The following is a 25,117-nucleotide window of genomic DNA, read 5'->3' as shown; positions in this document are numbered from 1 at the left end:
CCTAGTTAATGAGATTGTTTTTGTAAAACTGCATAGGGTAAAGTTCTATTTGTCTCATCGTATAACATATTTAGATCTAACGATGAGAATGATGATGAACGATAAATATGAAAAATATTAAAGAAATCTTAATAAAATTATTGTCTGAATTAAGTTTTAGTTTAGTTCAGGCGAACAGTTTTTTTTTTTCATTGTAAAAGAAGACAAAATGAAATAATGAAACAAAGAAGATGCAGAAGTTCCAAAGCCACGAAATATCAAATCTATCGGAATTTCAAATGATCATTTGTAATCTTCTTAAGAATGAATGGATAGTGGATATGCTTAGTTGTTACTAATATAAGGTTTTGTTTGCAGCTATTCACTTCACTAATGAATGAACCAAAGTGTACAAAAAATAGCAAAATGGTTTATGTGGAAACTGTCCAAATCATCATAATTGCATATAATATGGATCGGGTCATCTATGCCTTTGCTTCCTTGTATAGTTGATCAATACAATCCTGTAATTGATGTTGCCCAAGAGTGAGATTTTATTTAGCCAAATGTGGTGCACATTTTGGCAAACCATAAACCGTACTTACTGATTGGAGAAGTTAAGGAAACAAGTAATATTGATCACAGAACATGAAACAAACCTTGTAGTGCTTGAGCAACTGCGGTCTCTTCAACTTGAATGTTGGAGTTATCAGATCTCTCTCCATGTCAAAGGGAATTGGTTCAAGGTGAACTGCTTTTAGCATTTCAAAACCTCTAAGCTGAGAGAATATCAACAACGTCAAATTAAACCAGCAAGATCAAAATACAGTATAACACCACGACTGAAACTAAACGAGTAAGCTTATTATTCCTTGAGATTATTAGGCATTCTATTTTTAGTAAGTTAATCCCCATGATTTCAAAAGCCTTGTATTATTAGGCATTCTATTTTTAGTCCTTTTTTAGTGCAAACCAACACTGAAATCAAAGCGAAAAAAATTAAAGTTAATGACACTTTGAAAAGCTAGAAATGAACAAAGTATTTCATGACCCTCTAATCTCAAGGACTAGTTCGAGTTTACTCGAAACTAAATTCATGGAATTCGGTTTTCAAGGCACATACTTGGTGTTTCTGACCAGTGCTGTTGAGCTCATCCAAAATGTATTTTCTTGCCTTCGGATTTTCATATAAAGATTTAAAATCATCTGTATAATTATTCTTCACTGCCCAATCCTCAAGGGCCTTTCTTTCAGGGACCACCACTGCCACCAAAAAAGATTCAAAACTGTTTCCATAGACCCAAATCTGCATGTAGAATAAAAAGAATTACACATATATTTGAGAATTGAGGAATTTGTAAGTCCACTTTCCCATCAAAACTAGGCATCCTACATAATTCATGTAGCTATAAATTTACTGAATGTTCTATCATTGAAGCAGAAGCATACCGATGTTATAAGGGGGCACTGTAAATACTTGTTTTCAATATTCTCCACAGCAACATATTCTCCTTGAGACAATTTAAAGATATTCTTTTTTCTGTCAATAATTTTCATGGCTCCATTTGGCTGCCATTCTCCAATGTCACCTGTAATGATTTTCCAAATATTCCAAAACAATTGGCATTTAGGGGGAAATTAACAACTACAATCAGTATGCAAGGAAATAAAATCAAAGAGGGAGAATGTCAGAAGTTCGTGACAAAACTCCTCAACTTGATCTCCTGTGTTCCTTCTTCACTGGGATTTCAAATTTAATAACAATTGTTGAACTAATTATTTTATGAAGATGCTTTTATATTGCTCAATTTTCAATGTAAACCCCCTTGACCATTTCAACACAAGATTTCACACAGCATATTGGGAAATTGTTAATGTCATAACATAAAACTCTTTTGATTGTATGTGTGTCATTCTATCTAGTAGCAGTTTACATGACTCTGAGTGGTGTCTAATCTAAACAACTAAACACTAAATCCTTAAATGGAGAATCCTACAGAAGTTTGGAGAAAGGGAACTCTTCATTGACATTTTAAACCAATGTTTAATCCACAAAAACATGAGCAATTACCTGTATGAAACCAACCATCAACCAGAACTTCTTCAGTAAGATCTTGACGCTTGTGGTAACCAGAGAACAAGGTATTCCCTCTCAGGCAAATTTCTCCACGGGCTTCAGTGGAGAGTGCATCATAGCCCATCTCTGGCACAGATTCAAGCCTGGCCTCAATGGTCGTTGTAGGGACTCCAATTGTTCCCATCATAGAAAACACATTGCTTATTGCAGTGAGACACCCACCACAACTTTCAGTAAGACCTGTAACATCAAAATGATAATAAGCATGGCATAATTGAATGACATACACACAAATAAACAAATTGATTAGGATTAACATGTGAAAACTGCTATAGAATGCATTTAAGAACCAAAAAAGAAAAACATGCCAAAATTGTGCAACAGATTAACATAACTGAACCATTTCTTAAAATATTGTATTGAACAGTTGTCATTAAAATGGCGTAAAACAATCCACCAGTACGTTTTAGCAAAAGATTCAACTACCATATCCTTGCAGCATAGTAGCTCCAAAAGTCACCCTGAAAAACTCCTCCACGTGCCTGGCCAAAGGAGCAGCTCCCGATAACAGAAGACGAACGCGTCCACCTAATGCTTGTTTTATCTACCATAAAACCAATATTTCAATTTTCAAATGAATTTATGAATAAGAGACACAGAATAAAATGACATACCTTATCAAACACAAGCTTATCAAACAAAGGTGCTGCTTTGTCTTGGGGAAGACCCTTCTCCATATATCCCAACTTGCTGTCAGTAGAATATGCATTAGGTTGAATTATGATAGAAGAGTAGAAGTTTAAAGGGGTAGGTATGATTGTAGTACATACTAGCTATATGCATATTGAAACAATGTACTTCGCAGTGCTCCTGTAGATGAAATTTTGCTTTTGATGCCTTCAAGTGCAAAACTTATAGTCAGTAGTACTTAATGAACATTTTAGATGGTAATTACAAGAGCACACAGAGCTTAAATTCAGTACTTAGAACATTATATCCCACACCAAGATAAGAGCAATAGTACGAGAATATTATAGTCTTACTAGCATAAACACGGTCATAAATTCTAGGAACACCACAAAATATTGTTGGTTTCAGCACCTGAACATCTTCCATTAAGAACCTGACATCCTGCAAGATTTGACATGAAAAAAGAAATTCAGTGAGACAACATTAGAGATTCCATGAGCCACAACTTAATAAAAGGAACTTACTCCTTGCCAAAATCCAATTGAAGAACCCCTATAAACCCAATAGGTCTCCATTATCTGGTCATATACATGAGCAAGAGGAAGGAAAGAGAAGTACACATCGTCTTCTGTCCCCTATCAATAATACATAATTCATCTGTTTTGTGAGCACATATCAATATATAAAGAGGATAAACAAGTGTTTTTCTTCATCATTCATCAGCTTATACTAGAATATAACTAACACATTACATGAGCTTTACTTTCTCTAGCATAATTCAAGAACAGGCATTACTTTTCTCACTCAATTGTAAACAAATAAACAGAAAACAAAAATGACAACTAACAAAAGTTTTTCTGACAGGGTGGGGTGGCAGATTTTTTACTGACTTGAAAAAAATATAAAATGAAATCAGTGAGAAAAGTTATTATCATACCGCTTTGTCAGTTAATTCAAGCATTTGGTCAATAGACAACACTTGAGCCATGAAAGCCTCATTCTTAATAATGACGCCTTTGGGTTCACCCGTTGTTCCACTTGTATACATGATTGTGCATATGTCAGTCTTCTTTTTCAGTGGTATGTCTGAATCCAGATCTCCCTGGAAAGATGACATACACAATTAAATATTAAAATATATTTCTCCCGTTACTCAATTGAAATGGTTATTGCTCTCAATTATAAACATCAACATGAAATTAAGAATCAGGTTCTTACCAACTTAAGAAACTCTTCCCACGAGAAGCAAGATACGCCAAGCTCCTCAGCTTCCTTCTTTTGTCCAGTTAGAACATTACCGAAACACACAATAGCTACACCAGTAAATTAAAGAGGCTTGTTACCATTAAAAGATGAAAAACCCTCCAACTACCAGTAACAGGAACAAAATAGACACAATTGACTTACTTTTAAGATTTGAACAGCGACCAAGGCATGACAAAACCTGTGGAAACGGTTTTGCTTTAATAGGAATAGGGTAAAAGGACAAGGACATAATAAGCTAAGGATAACTTAAAATATAACAAGAACTACACTAAATAGAAATGTTAAAAGCGCTAGCAGTATGTGCAACATTCTGTCAGCTTAGAATAGAATATATGATTACTACTGCTTTAAGCAAGTAACAGAAATATTAGAACGTAGATTTATATAACTCATTTTAAAAACTGCAAACTACTTTCTCATCCTACGATTTATTAGAAAACTAGTTGATCATTAACTGAAACAATTATATGTTGAAGGTGTGTGCATCTGACTAAAATAAAATTTCATCCAAGGAAACAATAGAATATGTGTGCACCAAGAATATGATGTTACTTACAGAAGGAATCTTGCTATCCTGTACAAATGCCATCGAAACTTCAGCATGGTTTATGATAAACTCCACAGCATTGGGACCTGTTAGACGTAAATTTAAAGATACATTCTAGCTGGACGAAACATGAGCACAAAAGGCACATGATAAACTCTTGAGTTTTTCTTTGGTTTGAACAAATAAAAGCAAACACATTGAGAATGATTTGAAAAAGGAACAAAACACAAACCCAGGGTGTCATATAATGGAACATATGTTACTGCGTAGCTATTGCAAGCCTGCAAACAGCAAATTTGAATCAAGCCACTCGAGTCCCATTGGAATAATCAACTCTTGTGATGTTAAGTGAAGAACAATAATACAAACAAGGTCAGTGAACATTTTAGTTGCCAAATTATAGCTAGGAAAAAGAGACAAATGCTAGCAGAACATGCTTTACAAACTCAAATCTTTAATAGTTGAATGAATTTCCAGTGTACATCCCTAAATATAATAAGTGCACTTCTCTAACTGGAAAGAATGTGCTTTTAGCATTTCTCATGAATAAAATAACTACTCATTTTAGTTTTGTCCGTGGTTGTGATTAAGGTAATATGATAACTGCTTAAGTGCAATTTCTCCTCCAAATTCAGTGTCATACCTCCATTGCAAGGATCCATTCAGGGCAGTTAGACCCATATATGCCACATCGGTCTCCCTTGTGGAATAAAAGCACAGAGTTAGATGAATTGCAAATATATTTTTCTCCATAAATAGTATCTTAAAAAAAGCAAGATTGATTACAGGATTGACACCACGGCTCTTCATGGCTGAACCAATTCGAATGGAAGCATCATAAGCCTCCTGATATGTCATCCATTCATAGGGACCAGCCTGCAAAATCAAACCAATAATTGCACAATTGACCCAATGCAACAATTTCTTTTTTTAATTTTATTAAGCTATGCCTCAAAAAATTTAGCAGTGTCATTTACTTGTATGTTCATTATCAATTTAGCTCCCAGGACAAAAAAAAAAACTTCTAGTTAGCACTAGTTCGAGTTTTATCTCACTAATATGCATTAATATTGAATAGAATTTTTAATTATGCAAATTAAAATTCTATTTATACTCAGAAGAACATTGATGCTGTGTTACCTATAAGCATTTAAGTTTTTTCAATATAAATAACACAGAAGGAGCTATGCTACAAAAAGTTGGCATGTGCCAACTTAAGACTAAACTGAAATTGACAGAAAATGATAGAAGAAACAAAACCACATTAAAGTTGGTACCTTCAAATCCGTTTTTTGACGCCGACCCAGCATAGGGTTGCTGGGACACCTCTTGGTCGTGTCCCTGCACATGAATCCATCGAAACTAAGAATGAATCCTCAAACCCCACCACAAATACAACTCACTACCACTTGTGAAAATCCTCAGCAGAGTGTACACTGTTTTGTAATGGATTCAATATACTAAAGTATAAACAATATATCAATTGGCCTATTAGCTCAGTTGGTTAGAGCGTCGTGCTAATAACGCGAAGGTCGCAGGTTCGAGACCTGCATGGGCCATTTTGAAGTTTAAAGCTTTTTAATTTGTCATTTTTTCTACATGAAGAAAGAACATAGCTTCAGCTGAATCTTAGAAACAATAATTTTCATCAAAACACAGACTTTATGCATAAATTTTGTAACTTTGACAACCCTTTTGTTTATAGAAAGGAAAAGTTGAAAAAGAAAGTGAAAGTGACCTGAAGAAGTCCGATGGAGATTCAAAATGAGAAGGCAGCTCCATCAAACCATCTCTGGCATAGATGCACCTGTAGACAGGACCTGCTGAAGGTTTTTCATCAGTTTCCAACCTTGCCTCCTCCACCTTCACAGTGTACAACTCAGCCATTATTATGCACAGAAGATATACTTGCTAAAAAATGGTGCTGTTTTCTTCTCCAAAAGCCTCTGAAAGAATGGTATGAGAAAATGGTAGATGAATTTAACAACAGATCATGGCCTTAAAAGAGTTGGTTGAGCTGAAGGCTGAAGCAATAAATTTTAACATTACATTTTAAAGAAAAGGGGTTTAGTGTTTTCTTCTGCATTTATTTTGGCCGTCAAAGTTTGGTGCAAAGCTCATGCCTTTCCTTTATCTCTCATTGACACAACTTTACAGTTTTCTTCTGCTATCAGCTTTTGTCAAGAAAACCAAAAGTAGAAGAATACTTAATTAGTGGGTTTTGATGCAGCGTTTTTAACATAATTACGTAACACTGGTTAGTGCTTGGTGAGTTACTGATTAAGAGAAGTTGCTAAAAAAACACAGTATTGATACTTTGTGTATACCATGTATGAGTAAATTACATCAAAATTTTACAACTTTCCCTAAATTTAGGGTTTCGATCACTTTGTAAACTTTTCAATAATTGAAATGGTACTTAGAAACAAAAGAATTGAAATTTGTTCCAGAATCATGCTCTTCTAATTGCTGGATATAACTATATTTTAATCTGCTGCATTTAATTATACTTTTCTTAGAATATTATAACTTAATTAGTAAAAGTTAATCTATATATGTAAAAAATTTCTTTATATAATAATGAATGAATAATATATACTAACTGTGTTATGATTTTTTTAATAATATGCCCACTGAAACTTTAATAATTATTAAAAGTTATTTTCAAATAAAATTTTCCTTATACTTATAGTTAAAGAATATTAATTATAATTTTTATTTTTACTTATGTATTTTTTCACTTTTTTTTCAAAAGTATATTTAAATTTAATTTTAATAGTTTTCTTAAATTGCAAAAGTGTATAACTATTGAATAATTAAGATTTTAGTTATTTTTTCTCACCATAAATTAAACTCAACGCTAAATTTGCATTAAACAGTATAATAGAGTTAAATTCACAGAATATGAAATGGGACTGGATATTCCCAAATCAACTCTATCTAAAAACATGAAATGTTGTCAAATAAAATAAGTATAATCATATTTAATACTCTAAGTAAAAATATAATGTTATAAAATTCATTCATAATGTATTATTGATTTCATTCTGTCCTATTTCAAAATTAGAATCATTTTAATTACAAATTATATAAAATTACAATTTTGAAAATATAATTTATTTTATAGAAACGTGATGACCAAAATAATCAACCCAAATTTAATTAAATAGTTTAGACTGATAAAACAAGTTCATTACACATTATTTTGTAATCCTACATTTTTTTTAACCAATTATAAATTATATTTGCATCTGAAATAAATCGAAGAGAAAGAATATAGTATAAAGAAGGAATATATAGCTACGGTTGTTTTTAACGTCACACTATGCATTCTGATATGCTATTCTTATTTGAAAAATTAAATCATTTATTAGAAATAAAAGTTTAATTATTTATTATAGATAATATACGATGACTCTTTTTATACAAAATTATTTATTTATCTATTTCAAACTTAACACATTAATTACATGAAATCATTATAAAAAATATTTAATAATAATTTAAATTAATATATACACAATATTTTGATAATTTATTATTAGTTATTACTTTAATTATTATTATTATTGTAATTTAAAACATAACATATAAAATTAATGTAACCTTAAATTTTCAATAATCAGAAGATATATTTGTCTCTGAATTTGAGCTTGTGAGAAAGTGGACACTGGCCTACCTTCACGTACATTAGATAGGAATGCATGCATTTTCTTGAAATCTAAACCTATGCTTTTAACTTGATAGTATATTCATTATTGCCAAGCACATGATGTTGTGGACCCTTTATCAAACATCTATGTCAATTGTCAAACTTTCCAATACTACATAGCAGAACAAACATTTTTGCTCATACTAAAAACAGATTAATGCAGATTAGGCCGAGTCGGTATAAAATAATTGAATATTTGATTGTTCAAGTGAGATGATCTAAATTATACAGAATAAAATCCACACCTAACTTCTTGCGCTAGCTTTAATGTTTTCTGCAAGATTAATACTGCATGTGACCACTACAGACATATATTACAGAATTCTGATAATACAACCTCTTAACTTGGTGTCAATGCATGTCTCAGATGAATTACATATCCTTTTCGGGGCCACGTATGCTGTGAGTGATTGGACCAACTTGAAATCTACTGGGCCGGATTGTACAGTTTCAGCTCACGGAAGAGTTGGTTTGGGCTTGAAGACAGATTGTGAAGTTAACAGTAACTGTGTTGTCTGTTCATGATAGCTACAGAGGTTAACAAGTATTGCTAATTATGGGTCAAAGGAAAAGACATAAAAAAGAATGCTACTACCAGTGTTGGTTCCCAAAATGCCAAAGGTGGACTATAGTGTATGTCTTTAGATCTACTTTGTCAAAAGAAGAAAATAATGGATTCATGGAGATCACACACTCTGAGATGAACTGGATGAAAAATCTGGTAAACAGAGAAATTTACAGCAAATATCAAATTTACATATATAGATTAGGAGGGTGTTTAAGGCAGTAAGAGGGAAGTAAAAAAAAAGTGTTTGTTGTTTTGGTAGAAAGACAATATTTACAAGAAGATAGCAGCAGGGTATTTGTTTTTGGAAAAAAAGGTGAGTATGTAGTATATGTTGGCGAATTCCCCCATGAGTTGAAAAATAAAAAAGTTGAAAGAGCATTGATCACAAAAGATTCCAAATTCAAAATCTTATAAATGGCATTAATTATCTGACGATGAAAGAATTCACAGCAGAGTCACGCACTAAAACTAAAACGAACGGAGCAATGTTGCTTGTCAGCATACCCAATGCGACAATAAATGCCTTGCTTCTGTGGGCATAAACCTATACAGAGTGAGCTAGGTCAGACCATAACTCATATTAATGTGTGTTTTGCATCATCTTCAATGGATTCACATGGGGGATTCAGTCGGTGCCATAAAGAAAGTGCAAGACAAGGCATTTGCCAAAACCCTATTCAGCTGGTAAATGAGTAGAAGAAGTAGTAGTAATAATAGTAGTACTGCATGCCATTCCCCAACCTCTATCCAATCCTCTGCTCATTTATGACCTTCCTCTTTTAAAACCCTCTCTCCCCACCACACTGTCTGAGCATAGGCACAGAGAATAATAGATATATAAATATAGGGAGAGAGAAAACCACTCTTTCTTCTTCTCCCTTATCACCATCAAATGTCTTACTTCTCTCTCTCCCATTAATGCTCTTCCTACCATCCATTAATGACTCTCTACAAATTGCCAGACCGTCTCATTAAATTAAACCGCATGCGACCACCTCCATTTAATTCCTCCTTGACCTGACCCACACCGCCACTCTCCACCCATCTCCGATCGAACTTCCACCCCCATCCACCAATCAACTTCCGCCACGTGTCCTCTTGCCGCCCATTTTCACTTCTCGACAAAATCTCCAACCTTTGTTTTTACCTTCCTTGCATCACCTCCGGTTAAATCTCTCGGGCGACAGCAGCGCCTCGGGATCCCCGCACCTCAGCCGGCTCGACGAGAAAGCCGCCGCTGCCAGACCCGACGACCGAAGAAACATTGGGCTTGCAATCGACTTGCTCCGCCGCGACGAGCTCCCGCCGCCGCCGTACCTCACGCTGGACTCCGACAGCGGGAAGAATCCCCTCCGCCTGAAGAACGGTGATTTCATCCCTCTGTAATACCGAAACGAAAACACCCTTGGTTTCCCCAAAGAACCAAACGGCGAAGGCCTCTTGCTCCAGAAACTATTACTCCCTCTTCGGTATCGCCATGGCGACGCAGTGGTGGCTTCCATCACCATCCTCTCCGACGCGACACTCCGTTCAAATCCAAACGAATAAGATCTCTTCAGCAGAAAATCCCTAAAACAATCTTCTGAGTTGACGTTCGCGTGGTTCTGGTTCCTCCTCGGAGATTGTTCGTCGATGCAGGGTGTTATCTCCGGCACGGACGATATTGCCACAGGCGGTGGGGGGTCGATGAGAGGGTCTAAGCTGATGCGGTGAAGAATTGTGTCGTCGTCGAGGCTCGGTCGGATTCTTGCGGCCATCATCGGAGTGAAAGGCGAATCGGCGCAGAGGACACCTGCGCGGCAGAGAGGGCAGTTAGCGTGCGAGCGAAGCCACGCGTCGATGCAGTCCACGTGGAACGTGTGTGAACAAACGGGAAGAGTTCTCACGTAATCTTCGTCTTCGAATTCCAGCAAGCAAACGGCGCAGTCGTTGCGAGACTCTTCGAAACGAGCGTCGTATTTCGCGGTGTACAGCGAAAACGGTATCGTTTTAATCACCGTTTCGTCTAAACCGTATGGAGAGAATACGCGGGGACCGTCAAAGGGAGACTCGTAGGGTAAGGACTCGAGGTCGCCAACGGAAGACGGGGGGAATCGCCGGCGGCGGAAGCGGTGTAGGAGGCGGTGGATAGGAGGCCTGAGATGGCGCGCGATGAGACGAGAGTAGGTTACGACGAGAAAGGCGGCGGCGACGACAACGACCATTGCTATGAGTGGGGGGCTGAAGTCAACCGCCGGCGTATTGGACGGCGGTGGTAGGAATGATTTGTTGAGTATTGGTGTGGGCGTTGGGGTCGGAGATGCAGACGGAGATGGTGATGGGGCCCAATGGGGTGGCTGAGAAGGAGGCATCATAGAGATGGTGATGAAAATGGAAGAAGAAGAAGAGAAGAATAGGGTTTTAGTTGTTGAAAATAGAGTGAAAGAGAAAACTGTGCAATTGGGTTTAATGCAAACACCACATACAAACGTTGACCGTGCTTCTGCGCTTCTGTTTTTTTCTTTTCTTTTTTAATATTTTTATCTTCATTTTGCCTTTTTCTCGCACTCACTAACTCACTTGCGACTATGGTCGTGGCTGCTCTGCTCCATGGAGACACGTGTAATTTGGTGAAGTTGAGGCCAACGGTTTTCTTCTCCTGTGCTTCTCCCCACTCTTCTACGCTATCCTCTCACTTTCCTTTCTTTACACGTCATCAATTTGCCCTGTCATGAGTGCTTAATGGATTCCCCCACTTCTACGTTCTGTATGTGCGAAGCAGGATACAATACACTCTCCTCTCGGACACCGTATGGTTATCAAGCAGTGCTATCAACCACCAACACTTCCATCTTTTCTCATCCCAGTGCAATCGATTACTAAATTTCGTTAATGTTATGTGGATCCCACCAAATTAGAAAAATAAGTAAAATTATAGTAAATTTTATAAAACAAAATAAACTAATGGGATAATATAGTAAATTAGAGAAGTATTCTTGGACTAATTTTAATAATATTGAAACATTATTAATTTATAAAACTGGAATAATATAATGTATATTTGTTGAAGGAGGACACAATAAATTTTGTCAGACATGATAAATTAAACCTTGCTGAAACATTTCTTATTTAAAGATATGCATTGCTTATTTTACGAATTTATCATTTTCTCACTGTATCAGCTGACCATGGGAGTTAGAATATCAATTTTTCACTTTTTTATTCGCCCAAATTTATGCAGAAAAACCAAAGGCTTTCCCCATTTTAAGTATAAACATTAAATCAAATCTTTATAATTTAACAAATTACTTATACTCTGTAATTTAACTTTTTTAAGAAAATCAAATTTCAATATCGAGTTAAAATATAAAGTCATATTGCATAACTAGAGGCAAAATTTTATCTCCTATGATAAATTTATTTAGTTCAAGAAAAATAAAATATACATGTAGATTTTACCAACAAAGATATAGTCTTATTTATTACTTATCATACTAGTAAACAATTACATACTAAATAATATTTGATAATATAATTTCGTTGAGAAAATTATATTTTCAAATAGTATTTTATTATATACACACTGTTAAAATTAATAAAATTATGGATTGTAAATTTTCAATACTTTCAAAGAAAAAACAATAATGAACACTGTAATGGAATATAAGAGTTGAATAAGAGTGAAACAAACTAACCATATCTTCGGTTAATGAAAAATATTTTCATAAATTTAATGTTTTATTTTAGTTTCTAATAATTTACAATAATAATAATAATAATTAATAATGTTATGAACATTTTAAACCTGGTTAATAGAGTATGTCGGTTTCTATTACACAGATTTCAGTAGATGTTTTAGTGTCAAATTGAACTCAAATCTTGTTTGGTCCTGAATTTAAAATGTATTTCTTAGTCCCTCGTGATTTGAAAATGATTTTCCTAATCTTCCAATTAAAAAGAAATAGTTGCACAGAATTTAAAATTTATTTTGTACAAACTAAAATACCAATTACAATTGAAAAGAAAAGGGTTGAATGGCCCAATGGGCCCATTGAATGGGCTGTATATACCCATTGGACCAATAGAGCTATTGGTTAGCAAAGGCGGAAAAACCTTGAAGAGAGAGGTCGCAATAGAGAAACCCTAATCAGAAGAGAAGAGAATAGAAGATTGAGAATTAGGGTTTAAGCTTGATCAGATTGGAAAAGGCATCATGTTTCCAGGGATGTTCATGCGGAAGCCAGACAAAGCTGCAGCACTGAAGCAGCTGAAGTCTCATGTTGCCATGTTCGGCGCATGGGTTGTTGTTATTCGAGTCACCCCGTACGTTCTGCATTTTCTCAGTGGCGAGAAAGAAGAACTCAAGCTCGAGCTTTAACTTCTCGATCTTCCTCGCCTGGTACATTCATCGTCTACTTTCAATTTACATTAACAGTTTCTGCAACTCACTGTTGTATTTTGTGAACTGGGTCTCCGTTCTAGTGAAAAAATTTGGGAACTTCATTAAAAATGTTAAATTAACATATTATTGGGGGAAGATGTTAATCTATCGAATTTATTGTGTTTTCCCTTGACATTGAAAACCCAAGCACACTGGACTATTTCATAAAAATTTTCTCCCTTAAAACACATTGACCTTTGTTTCCCCACAGCCATTGCAGTTTAAGAAGCAATATATGCTGTGTGGTAGGGAACTGTGTGGTAGGGAACTGTTCTGCAATCAAATCACAAATTTATAACATTTGTTGCAGTAATTTGGATGAAAATAATGATAGCAAACGAGTTCTTTTTTTTTTTGGTGGTATTTGCATCTTGAACCATTGTGCTGTTTTTTCTACTAATTGTTGCATTTTGTTATAGAGCACAAAACTTATTACTCATATCATACCTGCTTGTGTAATATCTGCATTGTTAATTTATTGGTTTCCATGGTTGAGATCAATCTGAAATAAAAGTGGAGTTCTAATGATAAAGTTAGTATTGGTTTAGTGAAAGATGGTTTGGTAATATGATGAATAGAATTTTGGATGAGGACTAAATTTTGGCCTCTCTTAACTGTGTCTCGCTCTGTTTCATTTCTAAAGAAAATTAATATTGTTGAAAACCACATATTTGATTTCACGTTTACAATAAGGACATATTTTTTATGGGGTTTATATTTTTATTAAGCATTGATCATCAAAATTGATAATTGGTATGACTTCTAAAATTAACTGTTGCATACTTAAGTGGCAAGTGATTGGGTTTTTCTTGGTATATAAGATAAGGAAGGATATGCCATACATAGACTGGTAGTTTCAAAGGTGGTAAAATTCCTGTATTGTGTTTTTGTGCTGCTTTTTAAGATAAACTTTTACTGAAACAATGCAGAAGTATCAAATTATGTCTCAGGAGGTGTATGGCTCTTGCAATACCTATTTTTTGTGTATCGCTAAACTCACTAATCTATAATTTCTTTGAATTGTGACGTTTTAGCAGAAAGGTTATTCCTTTATGGCGTTGACCTGAACATTTCTATTTAATATGGCTTTTTCCGCTGTCCTTTAACACAAAGAAATCCAGTTCTGTCTGTCTTCCATTTCTACCTCTGTACTGCTGTATAAGTTCATGGCATTGATTTACTTTATTTGCTTATTTTAATTCTAAGTGAACAGATAAATGATAAGCTCACGGGTGCCATTTCCCCGTTTGAATGCTTTACATGCTGACATATTGACAATTTTTTTATTGCAGCGCATCTTGAGGAGTAGGACGGGTCCTGGGGCTCGAGACAATCTTGGAGTAATGTTGTTATATAACTCTTGAAATTGAGGCCAGGATGGTATTTTTAGTTTAATTACATTTCCTTTTTGTATTTGGAATGTAAGTTTGTTTGGATTACTGGTGAGAAAATATACAAATTCAATAATCAATTATATTTTTATAATTGATTCTACGAAAAACGTGACAGGTGAAGGATGGTTTTAAGTTAAATATATGCTTTTACTGGTCTGCAAGAATAATGTTTCAAGAAATATATTTTGTAATAAATTATAATAATAGTATGGAATTATTCTTTCCAATTAACTTTTCGTTTTAAAAGTGAATTATGCTTAAATTGAGAAAACGAAAGCTACAAGATCAAATGTTATAAAAATAGTTATAAAATTACATTTAATGATTATTGTCGTTCTTGCCAGACGAAATCATTTTAGTAGTTCTATATTAAAATACAAAAGTTGACGAACATTTGTTTATATTTTTTAATCACAAAATAGAAAATATTCTTTGAAGATAGAAATTTGACATTCCTTCTGCTTATAATTTGTTTCGTCAAAAGTAAACTAAAGTCTATTATTAACTGGATTTTAATATATTTTTTTTATCATATAATTATTGCTATTATTATTAATTAGCGTGAAAACATAATAATATACATATTTTAAATAATTATAATATATTATATTATAAATTAATAATTTTATGATAATATGAAACTTAAAAAAATATAAGTTTTTTTTAGTGAGGTAAAAATTAATGGAGAAAAAAAAAATAAACATGACCTGAAGAGTAGATAAATAATTGACGGTTGAACTTGTGTGAGAGAAGGAACGTTCTTGTTTTCACTGTAGCATTCAACCAAATCAAAATGAAAGTAACTCAGTTGCAGTTAAGAGAAATTTGAAGGCTCAAGTCTCCTTGCCCATATTGAGATGTTGCACTAGTTTTGTACCCTTTTGTTCATCACCTAAAAAATAAAGTTTCAGAAGTTATGAAGCTAAAGTGAGACTAAAGAAAGTGAGTTGATCACAAAAAGGTACAGAATTGAGTGTCCTTATAGGTTTTTGTCCCATCATTCTAAGTTACTCCACTAGCACTTGCATCACATGATAACATCATTTTCCAATGAAAATGGGGTCAATACTAGTTTGACAATTGGCGAATCTGAGTTCCCTCTTTAGAAAGCACTGGCACACAATCTGCCGCTAGTCATTCCATTCATAAATTCATTTTGGACACAGATGCATCTCTTGTCTTGTCTGGTCCCTATTAAGAAAGACTAACGACGGTTCAAAACCATACAAAATAATATAACAAAATTTTCAAATGGAAAAAAGAACCAAATCTTTAAGCAAAAAAAAAGCATCTTTTGATAACCCTTTTGAATGTATCTCAAAATATTTTACTCTTCTTTCCATCATGATGAGGCCAGAGTGGAGAAGGCAAAAACGTTTCTGTTCTGCTATAAACAGAAGAGTTAGAATTCATCCCATTTGAAGTCCTGTCAAAGGAGCCTCAAATATTTAGCGGCACCGAACCGCGAAGTAGCCCATGTGTCAACACCATCATCTTAATTAAAACAACAGCATTATTGTTCAATCAGCAGACAGAAAAAGTCTATGCACATAGTCCAAACTTGCACCTAACATAAACTTGCCGGAATTCTATCTTGAAGTTTCTATTTGGAAGAGAAAGGTTTTCGTTGTCATAAAGAGCAACCCACGTGCTTATTAAATATTGGATTTTCTTTCTTTTCTTCCTTGGCTTGTTTCAATCTCGACACAAGGGGAGATAAGGGGCCAAGAATTTCATTAAAGCTTGGGAGTTGTGAGATCTTATCTACTTTAGAGAATGTTTTTGTACCACTAGATGGTTTCAGCTGAAAGAAGTAAACAATGATCACAAGACGAGTTTGGTATGATCTTGAAGAACAAATATGATAGAGGAAAGTCCATAAATAGAGATTTTGTACAGTATTTGTACATCCCATGCACTGAGTTAATGGATGAAGTACCTGGTTCCTTGGGCACAACCGCTAGCTTCAGTCTGAGAATGGGCCAGACCATGTTCTCATCTGCTTCCCTTCTCTTCATGTCTTTTGGGGTTGAATTCTACAGCTACACGGCTTTCTGGTACCTTTCATTTATCTTTTACTTGCACCCCTCGCTTTGCTGTTATTCTGATCTCAAAGGGTAGTTGATGTTTGCCACTATGTTGCTCTGGTTTTTCTGGCTTGATTTTCTAAAAGGATTTCTCCCTGACATTCTGCATGCAATGTTTTAGCTTCTCTACCGTTTTCTTCCATATATATGTTATTCTAGATAATCTAGCACTGAGTTTGAGCTCTAGAATAGAAAAAAGGTGATTTATTTGAGGCCAAGGATGATACTGGTGAATATTTTACAAATGATTAACTCCTAAGTAATGTCCCTCTAGGATTAGACAATTCAACTCATTAAGAACAGGTAGCTTCACTGTAGCGATGTCATTTCTCTATAGACTGGCTGAGAGGATTCAATTATTTACCTTTAAATTTCCTACACCCTTTGACTGTTGTTTTGCTCCGAGCGATGAAACAGAAGGATGCTGCATTTCATTGTTCTATTGACATTTCTTTAATACGAACAATTTGCTAATAAAAACCTGTATTCTATAGAATGATCTAATGAATTAGCAGAAAAACTCTGTTCACCTATAGTGTCAAGAACTTGTCAGTACAATGAATTGGCATCAGAGTGATCTTTGTTGATCCAATTAGTGGGAAACAACACAAGAGTGTAGGACTCTATATGTCTAAAATTTATTCTGAAATTATAATAATGTTTTCTCCTGGAGAGCAAATAATTTCAGCTAGAAAGTCGTTTTATTAGTTTTTTACGGAAGGTTTTTGACTACAAAATCCTACGTTTTACTGGAATTACTTTTTCTCTTGTCTCTCCACTTACACAACAAAGCCGCAGTTCAGGTTGTCAGCACATTTGAACCTTTTATTGATAATATTCTCTTATATCTGTTAAATATCCTGCTTCTGTTATTTGCATCACTTAAATGCTAGGGGCTGAGCAGACATCATTAGTACAATCGAATTTGTTGATTCTTCTGTTAATCAACTGGTTTATTTTTGTGTTTACTATCCATGTCCAAGCTATTTGGTTACAATTATGGGGTTGGTCATACCGTGGAGTTTCACATTAGCACTAGTAGATGGATATTCGATTCTGCTCAAATGCCCCATTCGTCAACCAGGAATTCTGCTGATTATTGTTGTGGGAGATTGGGTATGTAGTTTCTGATCCAGGTGCTATGTATCAGTTGATGTAGATAGATAATGGCAACCATCTGTTCGTGACTTCAGTTCTTTTGCTATAGGTACTATCAACCCTCACACTAGCAGCAGCTTCCTCAACAGCTAGTGTTGTGGATCTTCTGCTCAACACTCACGGCTCTTTTTGCCCTCCAAAGCTCTGCAGCAGGTACAGGATATCTGCAATTATGGCCTTCTTGTCATGGTTTCTATCTTTGGCATCCTCTCTATTTAACCTTTGGCTATTACCCTCTTTGTGATTCTCATTTACTTCCCCTGTAAAATCATTAGATTAATCATTATTTGTTATGCAATTTCCTCTGTCATGTAAAATACCCGGTGCAGGATTTTAAATGATGTATATTTATAACTACAAAAGTTTGTTTGGAGAAGTTCCAAAGAAGCTAAATGTTAAACTTTACACAGGAGCAAAGTACCCCTTGAGTCCAATGAATGTCACGCTCAACTTCATAGCAGATACAAGATTGTAAAATACTAACATGTAAAGATGGCACACTGCAGTTCTGCTGTTTGGTAATTCCCTTCCCCGTACAGGAGTTGAACACTTATCATGTATTTCACCATCAACACTTGCCCCCGAGTCCTCTGGTGGCCTTGTTGAGAATTTGCGGTGATATACAGAACCAACAAACAAAATAAACAGTTAAATTTTCGAAGTACAGCTTCATCCTGAACTGAAACCAGATCACAAATATGGCCTTTCTTCTTCATTTACTTTTATAAAAACACCAAAGCAAGCTTCAGAATTGAACACATTAAATTGAAGTACTACTGACACGAGTATACTGGTTTTTATCAAGCCAGTGTGTCCTGATATGTACCATTAAAAATTCCAGCTTTTGACATTCAAAACCGTGGGAATATACACAAGTTAATGGAGTTAACTGCATCCGATTCGCTAAGAACAAAACTTCATAGAAAGTGTGCAAGACTTGAGTTTAATTGGCTGCGTTGTTTCGGGGAATGATGCCATCTATATTAAGTTCGAGAAATTATTATATGATTGTGAACTGCTAAAGGTTTATGTCTTGACCAATCTTGAAACAGCATATAATTGAAATTTTCAATTAAAGATAAAAAGTAAATAGCACATTCAATTATACAGAATATGGATATCGGTCAAAATTATAGCAGTCAGTTTTTGGCAAACTGATTATCGATAAAGAACCGCCATTATGAATGGAGCCTGAGAACAAAAACAGATCAGGATATAGTTCTTTCATTGATGGCCTCAAAACCTTACTAGAAAATCATTTTCACTGGATGAGGCAAACTACTAAAGTTATTGTTCATTTAGCTCTGTATCCCATTTTGGAGCATTTCCTTCCTCAGAGCTCTTGTCATTTCTTCGTTCCCTTGTCGAATGTATCCATCAACAAAAGCACCATAAACTTCAGATTTCGGTTGGAAACCTTTTCCTACCATCTCTGCCTGAAGCTTCAACGCTTCTTCCATTCTCCCCTCAAAACACAGTCCCTTTATCAACACCTCATAACTCTTTTCCCTTGGAATTAAATCAAATTTACTAACTGCGCGCCTCACAAACTCCAGAGCTTCCTGAACCCTACCCTTACCGCAAAGTAACCTAACCATCATGTCAAGGGTTGAAGCATCAGGCCTTAAATCCCTCCTAGACATATCCTCATAAACCAGAACAGCTGAATCAACATCCCCAACACTGAAATATCCCTTCACAAGATGCTCATAAGTTGAAGCAGTGGCTTCAACACTTGCCAATTCCATCTCCCTGAAAAACTCTTCAGCCCTAACAACATCTCCAATCTTGCAAAACCCACCAATAATAGTATTATAACTAACAACATCAGGCTCCATTTTCTCATTTTTCATTTCTTCCCACAACTTTTGTGCATACCCCATCCTCCCTTCCTCACAAAAAGCGGCCATCAACACACTATAGCTATAAGCATTGGGTTTACAGTTACTTCTCATTTCATGCCAAAGTTCCTCCATCCTTTCCACCAAACCATCTTGGTAACAGCACAGCATCAACTCATTATAAGTATGGACGTTGGGTGTGACTCTTAAACCACAACCCCTTCTCGAAATTTCATTCTTTTCCTCATCCAACCGAAAGAACTCGCGGTAAATTGCATACCCTGCATCCACCCCTCGACTTCTACAAACCCCAGTAATCAAAGAATTCAAGGTGCTAACTTTAGGGCTAATCCCGCGAGAGAGCAACATTCTAACGATCTCAATAGAAGGGTCAACCTTTCTGGAATCCAAACACGCCTTGATCAACAAATCGAAGACGAAGGGAGCGGAGCCAGAATCCCGATAGGTCTTAACGAGGGTTTCGAAAAGGTTCAGAGACGGCGAGGCAAAACGACAATTTAGGTCGTCGGTTTGGTCGGAAACGCGAAGTGCCGTTCGGATGAGGTGGTAAGCGTGTGAGGAGAGGCGCGCGCGCGCAAGGAGGTGGACGATGGAAGCGTAAGAGGCGAGGTTGTGGTGGCAGAGGGATTTGGATTTGGTCCATAAGAAGAAGCGAAGGGCGAGTTGGGGTTTGTTCTTGAGGTGGAGGGTAATTTGGGAAAACTCATGGGGGTCTATGCCGTTGGGACACGCCGAACGGAGATTGCTCCACCGTGGCTTGGAACGGTGATTGATAAGGATTGTAACCACGTTTTTTACTAAACTCTGGGAGTCATGGTTTGAACAAGATGAAGAAAAAAACAGAGCCCATGCTTTGGGTCTCAGTGTTTGCGAAAACTGTTCAAGGACTTGAATCGCCATTCTCTTCTCTGATCTGAAAAATCGTTTTCCATAAAAAAGATGTCATTTTTATTTTAGTTATTTTATTTGGGGAAAAAGTAAAACTATTATATAGATCCAGTAGAGGCATTCACTGCAGCAAGTAACAAATTTATTGAATGGGCAATGATTGGAATAAGAAAAGGATAAAAAAACTAAGCTTTATGGAAGTAGAAGACTTTCTTTAGCAGCAGCAAAAAAAATCAATAATTACTACCAGTTTGTGAAGATCTTGTGTTCTAATGGGAATCAAATTTCCCTAATTAAACATGGATGTGAAACCAAAAGCAGATGCTTTGACCAAAAAGCTGAAGCAAAACACTAATCAGTAGTCTTCTTTTATCTTAAATTGCTTAGGCCTTGGGACTTCCTTTTTCTAATATTATGAAGTGTTGATACTTTTTTTTTAATCTATTGCCGAAGGTGGTTAGTTTGAAAGGCTTAAAGAGGGAAGTTGGAAGGAATAATTTCATAGTTGAGAAGGACAAAACATAGATCAGCACCAATAACAGAGACCAGAAAGAGAATCATATTAAGCTTTCACTTTAGATGAAGATCATGCTAGTACCATTGCTGTAGCAGAATTGAACAGAGAAAGTTATCAACAAAATAACTAAAGATTCCAGATGTTTGTTTCGGTGGTAAAAGAAACAAAAAGAAAAATGGTCAAAAAATTAAAGGATAGAAAAAGGATCAAAGTAGGATTTCGTCATTATTGTTCAACTGGGTTGGTTATAATTCTGCTAGCATCTGTTCCTCACGAACTAAGAAGCAATGCAATTGACAAAGGGTATGTGGCATAAGTTCTTCTCTACCACCGAAACATCTATCACATTGTAACACGTTTCAATCACTGTACAGCTTCCAATAAACGCCTTTATGAATTGGTGATGGTAATGCTTTGCTAAGAAAATCCCATAACCTCATACTCCAACTTGTCATGTACTAAAGATATTAAAGTATAAGAACTATCCCAGAATCAGTTCCTCAAAATTGCATCATGGGTCATTAGCATTCTTGGTGAAGACACAAATGGATAACACTTTAAATCAAGCATAATTTCTTTCCTGGCTATAACCGAGTGGACTCAAGATTAGAAGGTTCGAAACTACTAATAATTATGAGAAGGCATTTATTCCCTAGTTCCATTTCTTTTTGTTTCATAACTTCAATCAGGAAGAAGCCTGCGTGCCCGTGATTCTCAATCATCCTTAGCTTTCACCTAAACAAATCCAATTATATATATCCAAAACAAAGCCTCTGATTCTTTGCGTACGTTGAAAACACAGACCAAACTTCAATCAATACCGAAGTTATCTGAACCACCTCATTTAGACACTAAAATATTGCCAAGCAATACATTAATTCCATTGCAACCCAATTCGATAGATGCTAAAATTCTTATTCTGTAATGTACTGAAAAAGAAGTCCCTAGATTGCAATATTATCTTCATGTTTTATACAAGTTATAAAACACACTGATTTTATTTTGTACTTGATCTGCATGCAGAACATGATAACCAATTAGTGATGAAGCAGTTGTTAAATTATGCAGAGACTATAGCAGGTTAGGCTGTGAACTAAAGTATAAATGATAATAATAAAAATAAAAACTGGTATATATTCTGTGGTGGGCACAGCACAATATGCCTTATGTCTAGCTCTTTTCCTTCCCGTTGACGTGGTGATTCCAATGAAGTCTGTATTTAACACCATCACCACCATCTTCGGAGGAGGCATAATTCCTTTTCAATTGCTTCTGCAATAAGCCAAACTCAACCCAAAACTCAAAGGAAAACTATGATCTCTCAAATGTCTTTAATTACCCCTCATGCAACAGAAATCCACACCACTCACCCCCTCCCGTATAAATACCCTTAATGTCAAAACGCATGCTACATCATTTTCCATTTTCATCACATCAAAGCCTCGTATACGATATTTCATACACAACCAACCATGAAATACAGTGAGATATCCCATTTCAGCCACCCACAACACAAGCTGAGATTTGAGTACTCAGAATTCCCCTTCAAATGTGACGGCTGCAAGGAAGTAGGCATAGGGTCGCGTTACAAATGCTCCATCTGTGACTTCGACCTTCACATGCACTGTGCCATGATAACCTCTCCCACTTTGTTCCACCCTTTCTACACCAAATGCACCTTCCAGTTCATGTCCAAACCTCCAGGAGACACACCCCGTTACTGCAACGCATGCGAGAAGGACGTGAGTGGCTTCGTGTACCACTGCAAAGCATGCGGCTTCGACCTCCACCCTTGTTGTGCCAAGCTACCAATGGTTCTTGATGATGGCGAAGTGAAGCTTTACTTGTACAGAAAAGTTAGCTCACCCTGTCACCGTTGTGGCAGAAAAGGGCGTAGCTGGAGTTACAGATCGAAGTGCAAGAACTACAATCTGCATGTGGCGTGTGTGAGGGAGATGTTGGTGGAGAATTGGCACGAGGTGTATGTCGGACGCTGCAAAGGAAGGAATGTTGATAGCAACATTCCTAGTCTGAGGAACACACTCTACACTCCTCATAGCAGTAGGAGGAGTAAAGGGAAGGTGAAGAAGTGCTGTGAAATTGCTGGTTTGGCTGTGCAGATTGTGATATCAGCTGTGTTGGGAGATCCAACGGCTCTCATTGCAGGCATTGTGGGGTCCTTCATGTCAAGGGCTTGATGGCCACGACAGGGAACATAGTCTATCACTTTAGTAACTTTTAAGGTTGTAAACTTCACTTCACTGCTTTAAATTTATCGTGGTTCTGATGATGCTGTTGTTAATCTGAATAGACTCTGTTTTTTATCCTCTATTTGCTTGTCTTCTATTATATTTAGGCTAAAATTTTATTTTGATGTTTTAATTCTTATAACAAATTCGATTTTAATATTTATTTGGTTTAATTTAATCTTTTAGTCTATTAATATAATTTAATTAGATATTTTCATTAGATTAACATTAAATTTCTGTTAAAATTATATTAACGTTATGTAAACTGCAATTCGCTCTTTCTCATCGGACTTGATATCCTTCACCACAATTTGCACTCCGGTATGACTCCATTACACCTGACAAAAACCTACACCCCTCCTCCACAATCCAGTCAAAGTCAAAAGGGTTTTTTGGCCATTATAAAAACATTGAAGGTGCAGGAAGAAAACGATGGGGTGCAGGAAGAAGTCAGTTTTGTTGCAAAGAGAAGGTCCAATTCGGAAACCTGTTGGGCCTATATGTGCTGCTCTGAACTTGAAATGAACCCACCTCAAGTAGGGCTTTCATTATTTATACTCCCCCTTTATTTATTTATTTATTTTAAAACCCAAAAATATTCTTTTAACTTTTCAAAAATTCTAAATCTTATTCTTCACCCTTCATGTTGGTCCTTAACTTTTTCCATCAATTTTCTGTACTTTTTCTATACTTTAGGGAACAAATTTTACTTGTAATTTTTTCCTTGCAATTTCTTAAAATTAGTTATTATTTTGATTTTTTTTATCAATTCTTTATATTATGCACACACAAAAATGGAATATGTGTCACTTTTCTCGTGTTATAGATTAAGTTTATAGTTATTTTATCGTTACTAAAAAATATATTTAAGATTATTTATAAGTAATAAATAAAATAATAGTTTATTTTAAAAATATTAAATTGGAAAACATTTATTTTAGAAATTAAAGTTCTGTAATTTCGTCATTTTTTTAAGAAAAAACAATATATAATTAACATATGTTATAGATTTTATTAATGCGCATAAATATTTTAACTAAAAAATTTTACATTACTTTTATTTTTTAAAAATTGATTTTTTTTTCAAATGATGCTTTATTTAAATTAAAGAAAGAGTGTAAAAACGAATTGTTTGTAAAAGTAATGATACTAACAAAAGATATTGTATTAAATCAATAATAAAGTATATTAAAATAAATTATATTTCAATGTTCTTTTTCAGATTGAAAAGAAAAATAAAGTATAAAGTTAAGTTGTTGAGATGAAAAAGTGGAAAAGAAAGTGAACAAAACGTTTGGAAATGATTTAATTGATATAAGAGAATAATATTTTTATATATTAATATAATTAAAAAAATGTATAAAATTTTATAGGTTAATTTTATTTTTATTTTATTTATTTATTTTATTATAGTATTAACAATAATAACAAAATTATGTGAAAGACATAATTTATTATCTCTTGTTTACCAGGTAGTTTCTTTTTCTTTTTGTCTATTTTCTTTCCTTATTTAGATCCTCAATCTATGCACTTAATTTGTAATTTTTTGTTTTTTTCTCTATCTTTCCGCGTTTATAAAGAAACACGCTGGAAATAATTTCAAATATTCCTTTTTGTGTTCATATGTTCTCGTTGAAATGTCGCCTTAGTACTGAAACGAGTAACAATAATGACTAGTTGACTTTTTTTTCGGATGACCTGTG

At 35.1% G+C, this 25,117-nt stretch overlaps 6 protein-coding genes and 1 non-coding gene across 11 annotated transcripts; 4 read left to right on the top strand and 3 right to left on the bottom strand.

The window, feature by feature from the left end:
* Positions 1 to 214: 214 nt before the first annotated feature.
* On the bottom strand, positions 215 to 6,749 carry LOC124821669 (putative CoA ligase CCL6). Of its 2 annotated transcripts, XM_088093091.1 has the most exons (20): positions 6,609 to 6,749; positions 6,298 to 6,505; positions 5,837 to 5,900; positions 5,346 to 5,435; positions 5,203 to 5,259; positions 4,792 to 4,840; positions 4,569 to 4,645; positions 4,154 to 4,190; positions 3,965 to 4,059; positions 3,684 to 3,848; positions 3,271 to 3,381; positions 3,100 to 3,187; positions 2,887 to 2,953; positions 2,731 to 2,806; positions 2,543 to 2,660; positions 2,051 to 2,296; positions 1,429 to 1,568; positions 1,103 to 1,285; positions 639 to 758; positions 215 to 503 (listed from the first exon to the last, which is right to left on the bottom strand). In XM_088093091.1, the coding sequence occupies exons 2-20, from the start codon at positions 6,444 to 6,446 to the stop codon at positions 465 to 467; spliced, it is 1,971 nt and encodes a 656-aa protein (XP_087949217.1). In that variant the 5' UTR covers positions 6,447 to 6,505; positions 6,609 to 6,749; the 3' UTR covers positions 215 to 464. The 2 variants fall into 2 exon arrangements, with proteins under 2 accessions (XP_087949217.1, XP_087949218.1); XM_088093092.1 differs by lacking the exons at positions 4,792 to 4,840; positions 6,298 to 6,505; positions 6,609 to 6,749 and having other exon boundaries at positions 5,837 to 5,887.
* TRNAI-AAU (transfer RNA isoleucine (anticodon AAU)) lies at positions 6,045 to 6,118 on the top strand. Its single transcript has one exon. It is a non-coding gene; the product is annotated as a tRNA-Ile (tRNA).
* A 1,687-nt stretch (positions 6,750 to 8,436) lies between the features above and the next one.
* LOC148197161 (RING-H2 finger protein ATL65-like) lies at positions 8,437 to 11,650 on the bottom strand. 3 transcript variants are annotated; one of them, XR_015780045.1, is made up of 2 exons: positions 9,303 to 11,650; positions 8,437 to 8,989 (listed from the first exon to the last, which is right to left on the bottom strand). XR_015780045.1 is itself a non-coding variant. In XM_088092267.1 (1 exon), the coding sequence occupies exon 1, from the start codon at positions 11,191 to 11,193 to the stop codon at positions 9,997 to 9,999; it is 1,197 nt and encodes a 398-aa protein (XP_087948393.1). In that variant the 5' UTR covers positions 11,194 to 11,650; the 3' UTR covers positions 9,232 to 9,996. The 3 variants fall into 3 exon arrangements, 1 of the variants encoding a protein (XP_087948393.1); XR_015780046.1 differs by having other exon boundaries at positions 9,344 to 11,650; XM_088092267.1 differs by lacking the exon at positions 8,437 to 8,989 and having other exon boundaries at positions 9,232 to 11,650.
* Positions 11,651 to 12,916: 1,266 nt separating this feature from the next.
* LOC124821665 (mitochondrial import receptor subunit TOM6 homolog) lies at positions 12,917 to 14,744 on the top strand. Its single transcript, XM_047293587.2, has 2 exons — positions 12,917 to 13,217; positions 14,552 to 14,744. The coding sequence occupies exon 1, from the start codon at positions 13,032 to 13,034 to the stop codon at positions 13,194 to 13,196; it is 165 nt and encodes a 54-aa protein (XP_047149543.1). The 5' UTR covers positions 12,917 to 13,031; the 3' UTR covers positions 13,197 to 13,217; positions 14,552 to 14,744.
* Positions 14,745 to 15,962: 1,218 nt separating this feature from the next.
* On the top strand, positions 15,963 to 18,789 carry LOC148197160 (CASP-like protein 5C1). Of its 2 annotated transcripts, XM_088093079.1 has the most exons (4): positions 15,963 to 16,710; positions 17,724 to 17,856; positions 17,948 to 18,051; positions 18,309 to 18,789. In XM_088093079.1, exons 1-4 carry the CDS (start codon positions 16,496 to 16,498, stop codon positions 18,379 to 18,381), a joined length of 525 nt encoding a protein of 174 aa, XP_087949205.1. In that variant the 5' UTR covers positions 15,963 to 16,495; the 3' UTR covers positions 18,382 to 18,789. The 2 variants fall into 2 exon arrangements, with proteins under 2 accessions (XP_087949205.1, XP_087949204.1); XM_088093078.1 differs by lacking the exon at positions 18,309 to 18,789 and having other exon boundaries at positions 15,975 to 16,710; positions 17,948 to 18,303.
* Positions 18,790 to 18,941: 152 nt separating this feature from the next.
* Positions 18,942 to 20,816, bottom strand: LOC124821667 (uncharacterized). Its single transcript, XM_047293588.2, has one exon. It carries the CDS (start codon positions 20,658 to 20,660, stop codon positions 19,197 to 19,199), a length of 1,464 nt encoding a protein of 487 aa, XP_047149544.2. The 5' UTR covers positions 20,661 to 20,816; the 3' UTR covers positions 18,942 to 19,196.
* A 1,527-nt stretch (positions 20,817 to 22,343) lies between these two features.
* LOC148197159 (uncharacterized) lies at positions 22,344 to 23,496 on the top strand. Its single transcript, XM_088093237.1, has one exon. It carries the CDS (start codon positions 22,638 to 22,640, stop codon positions 23,361 to 23,363), a length of 726 nt encoding a protein of 241 aa, XP_087949363.1. The 5' UTR covers positions 22,344 to 22,637; the 3' UTR covers positions 23,364 to 23,496.
* The last annotated feature ends 1,621 nt before the right edge of the window (positions 23,497 to 25,117 follow it).

Source organism: Vigna umbellata, chromosome 6 (assembly GCF_029865625.1).
Source record: "Vigna umbellata cultivar VRB3 chromosome 6, Vumbellata_1.0, whole genome shotgun sequence".
Classification (NCBI taxonomy): Eukaryota; Viridiplantae; Streptophyta; class Magnoliopsida; order Fabales; family Fabaceae; genus Vigna; species Vigna umbellata.
The sequence above is the reverse complement of the archived record's forward strand: the minus strand, read 5'-3'. Positions and strand labels throughout refer to the sequence as shown.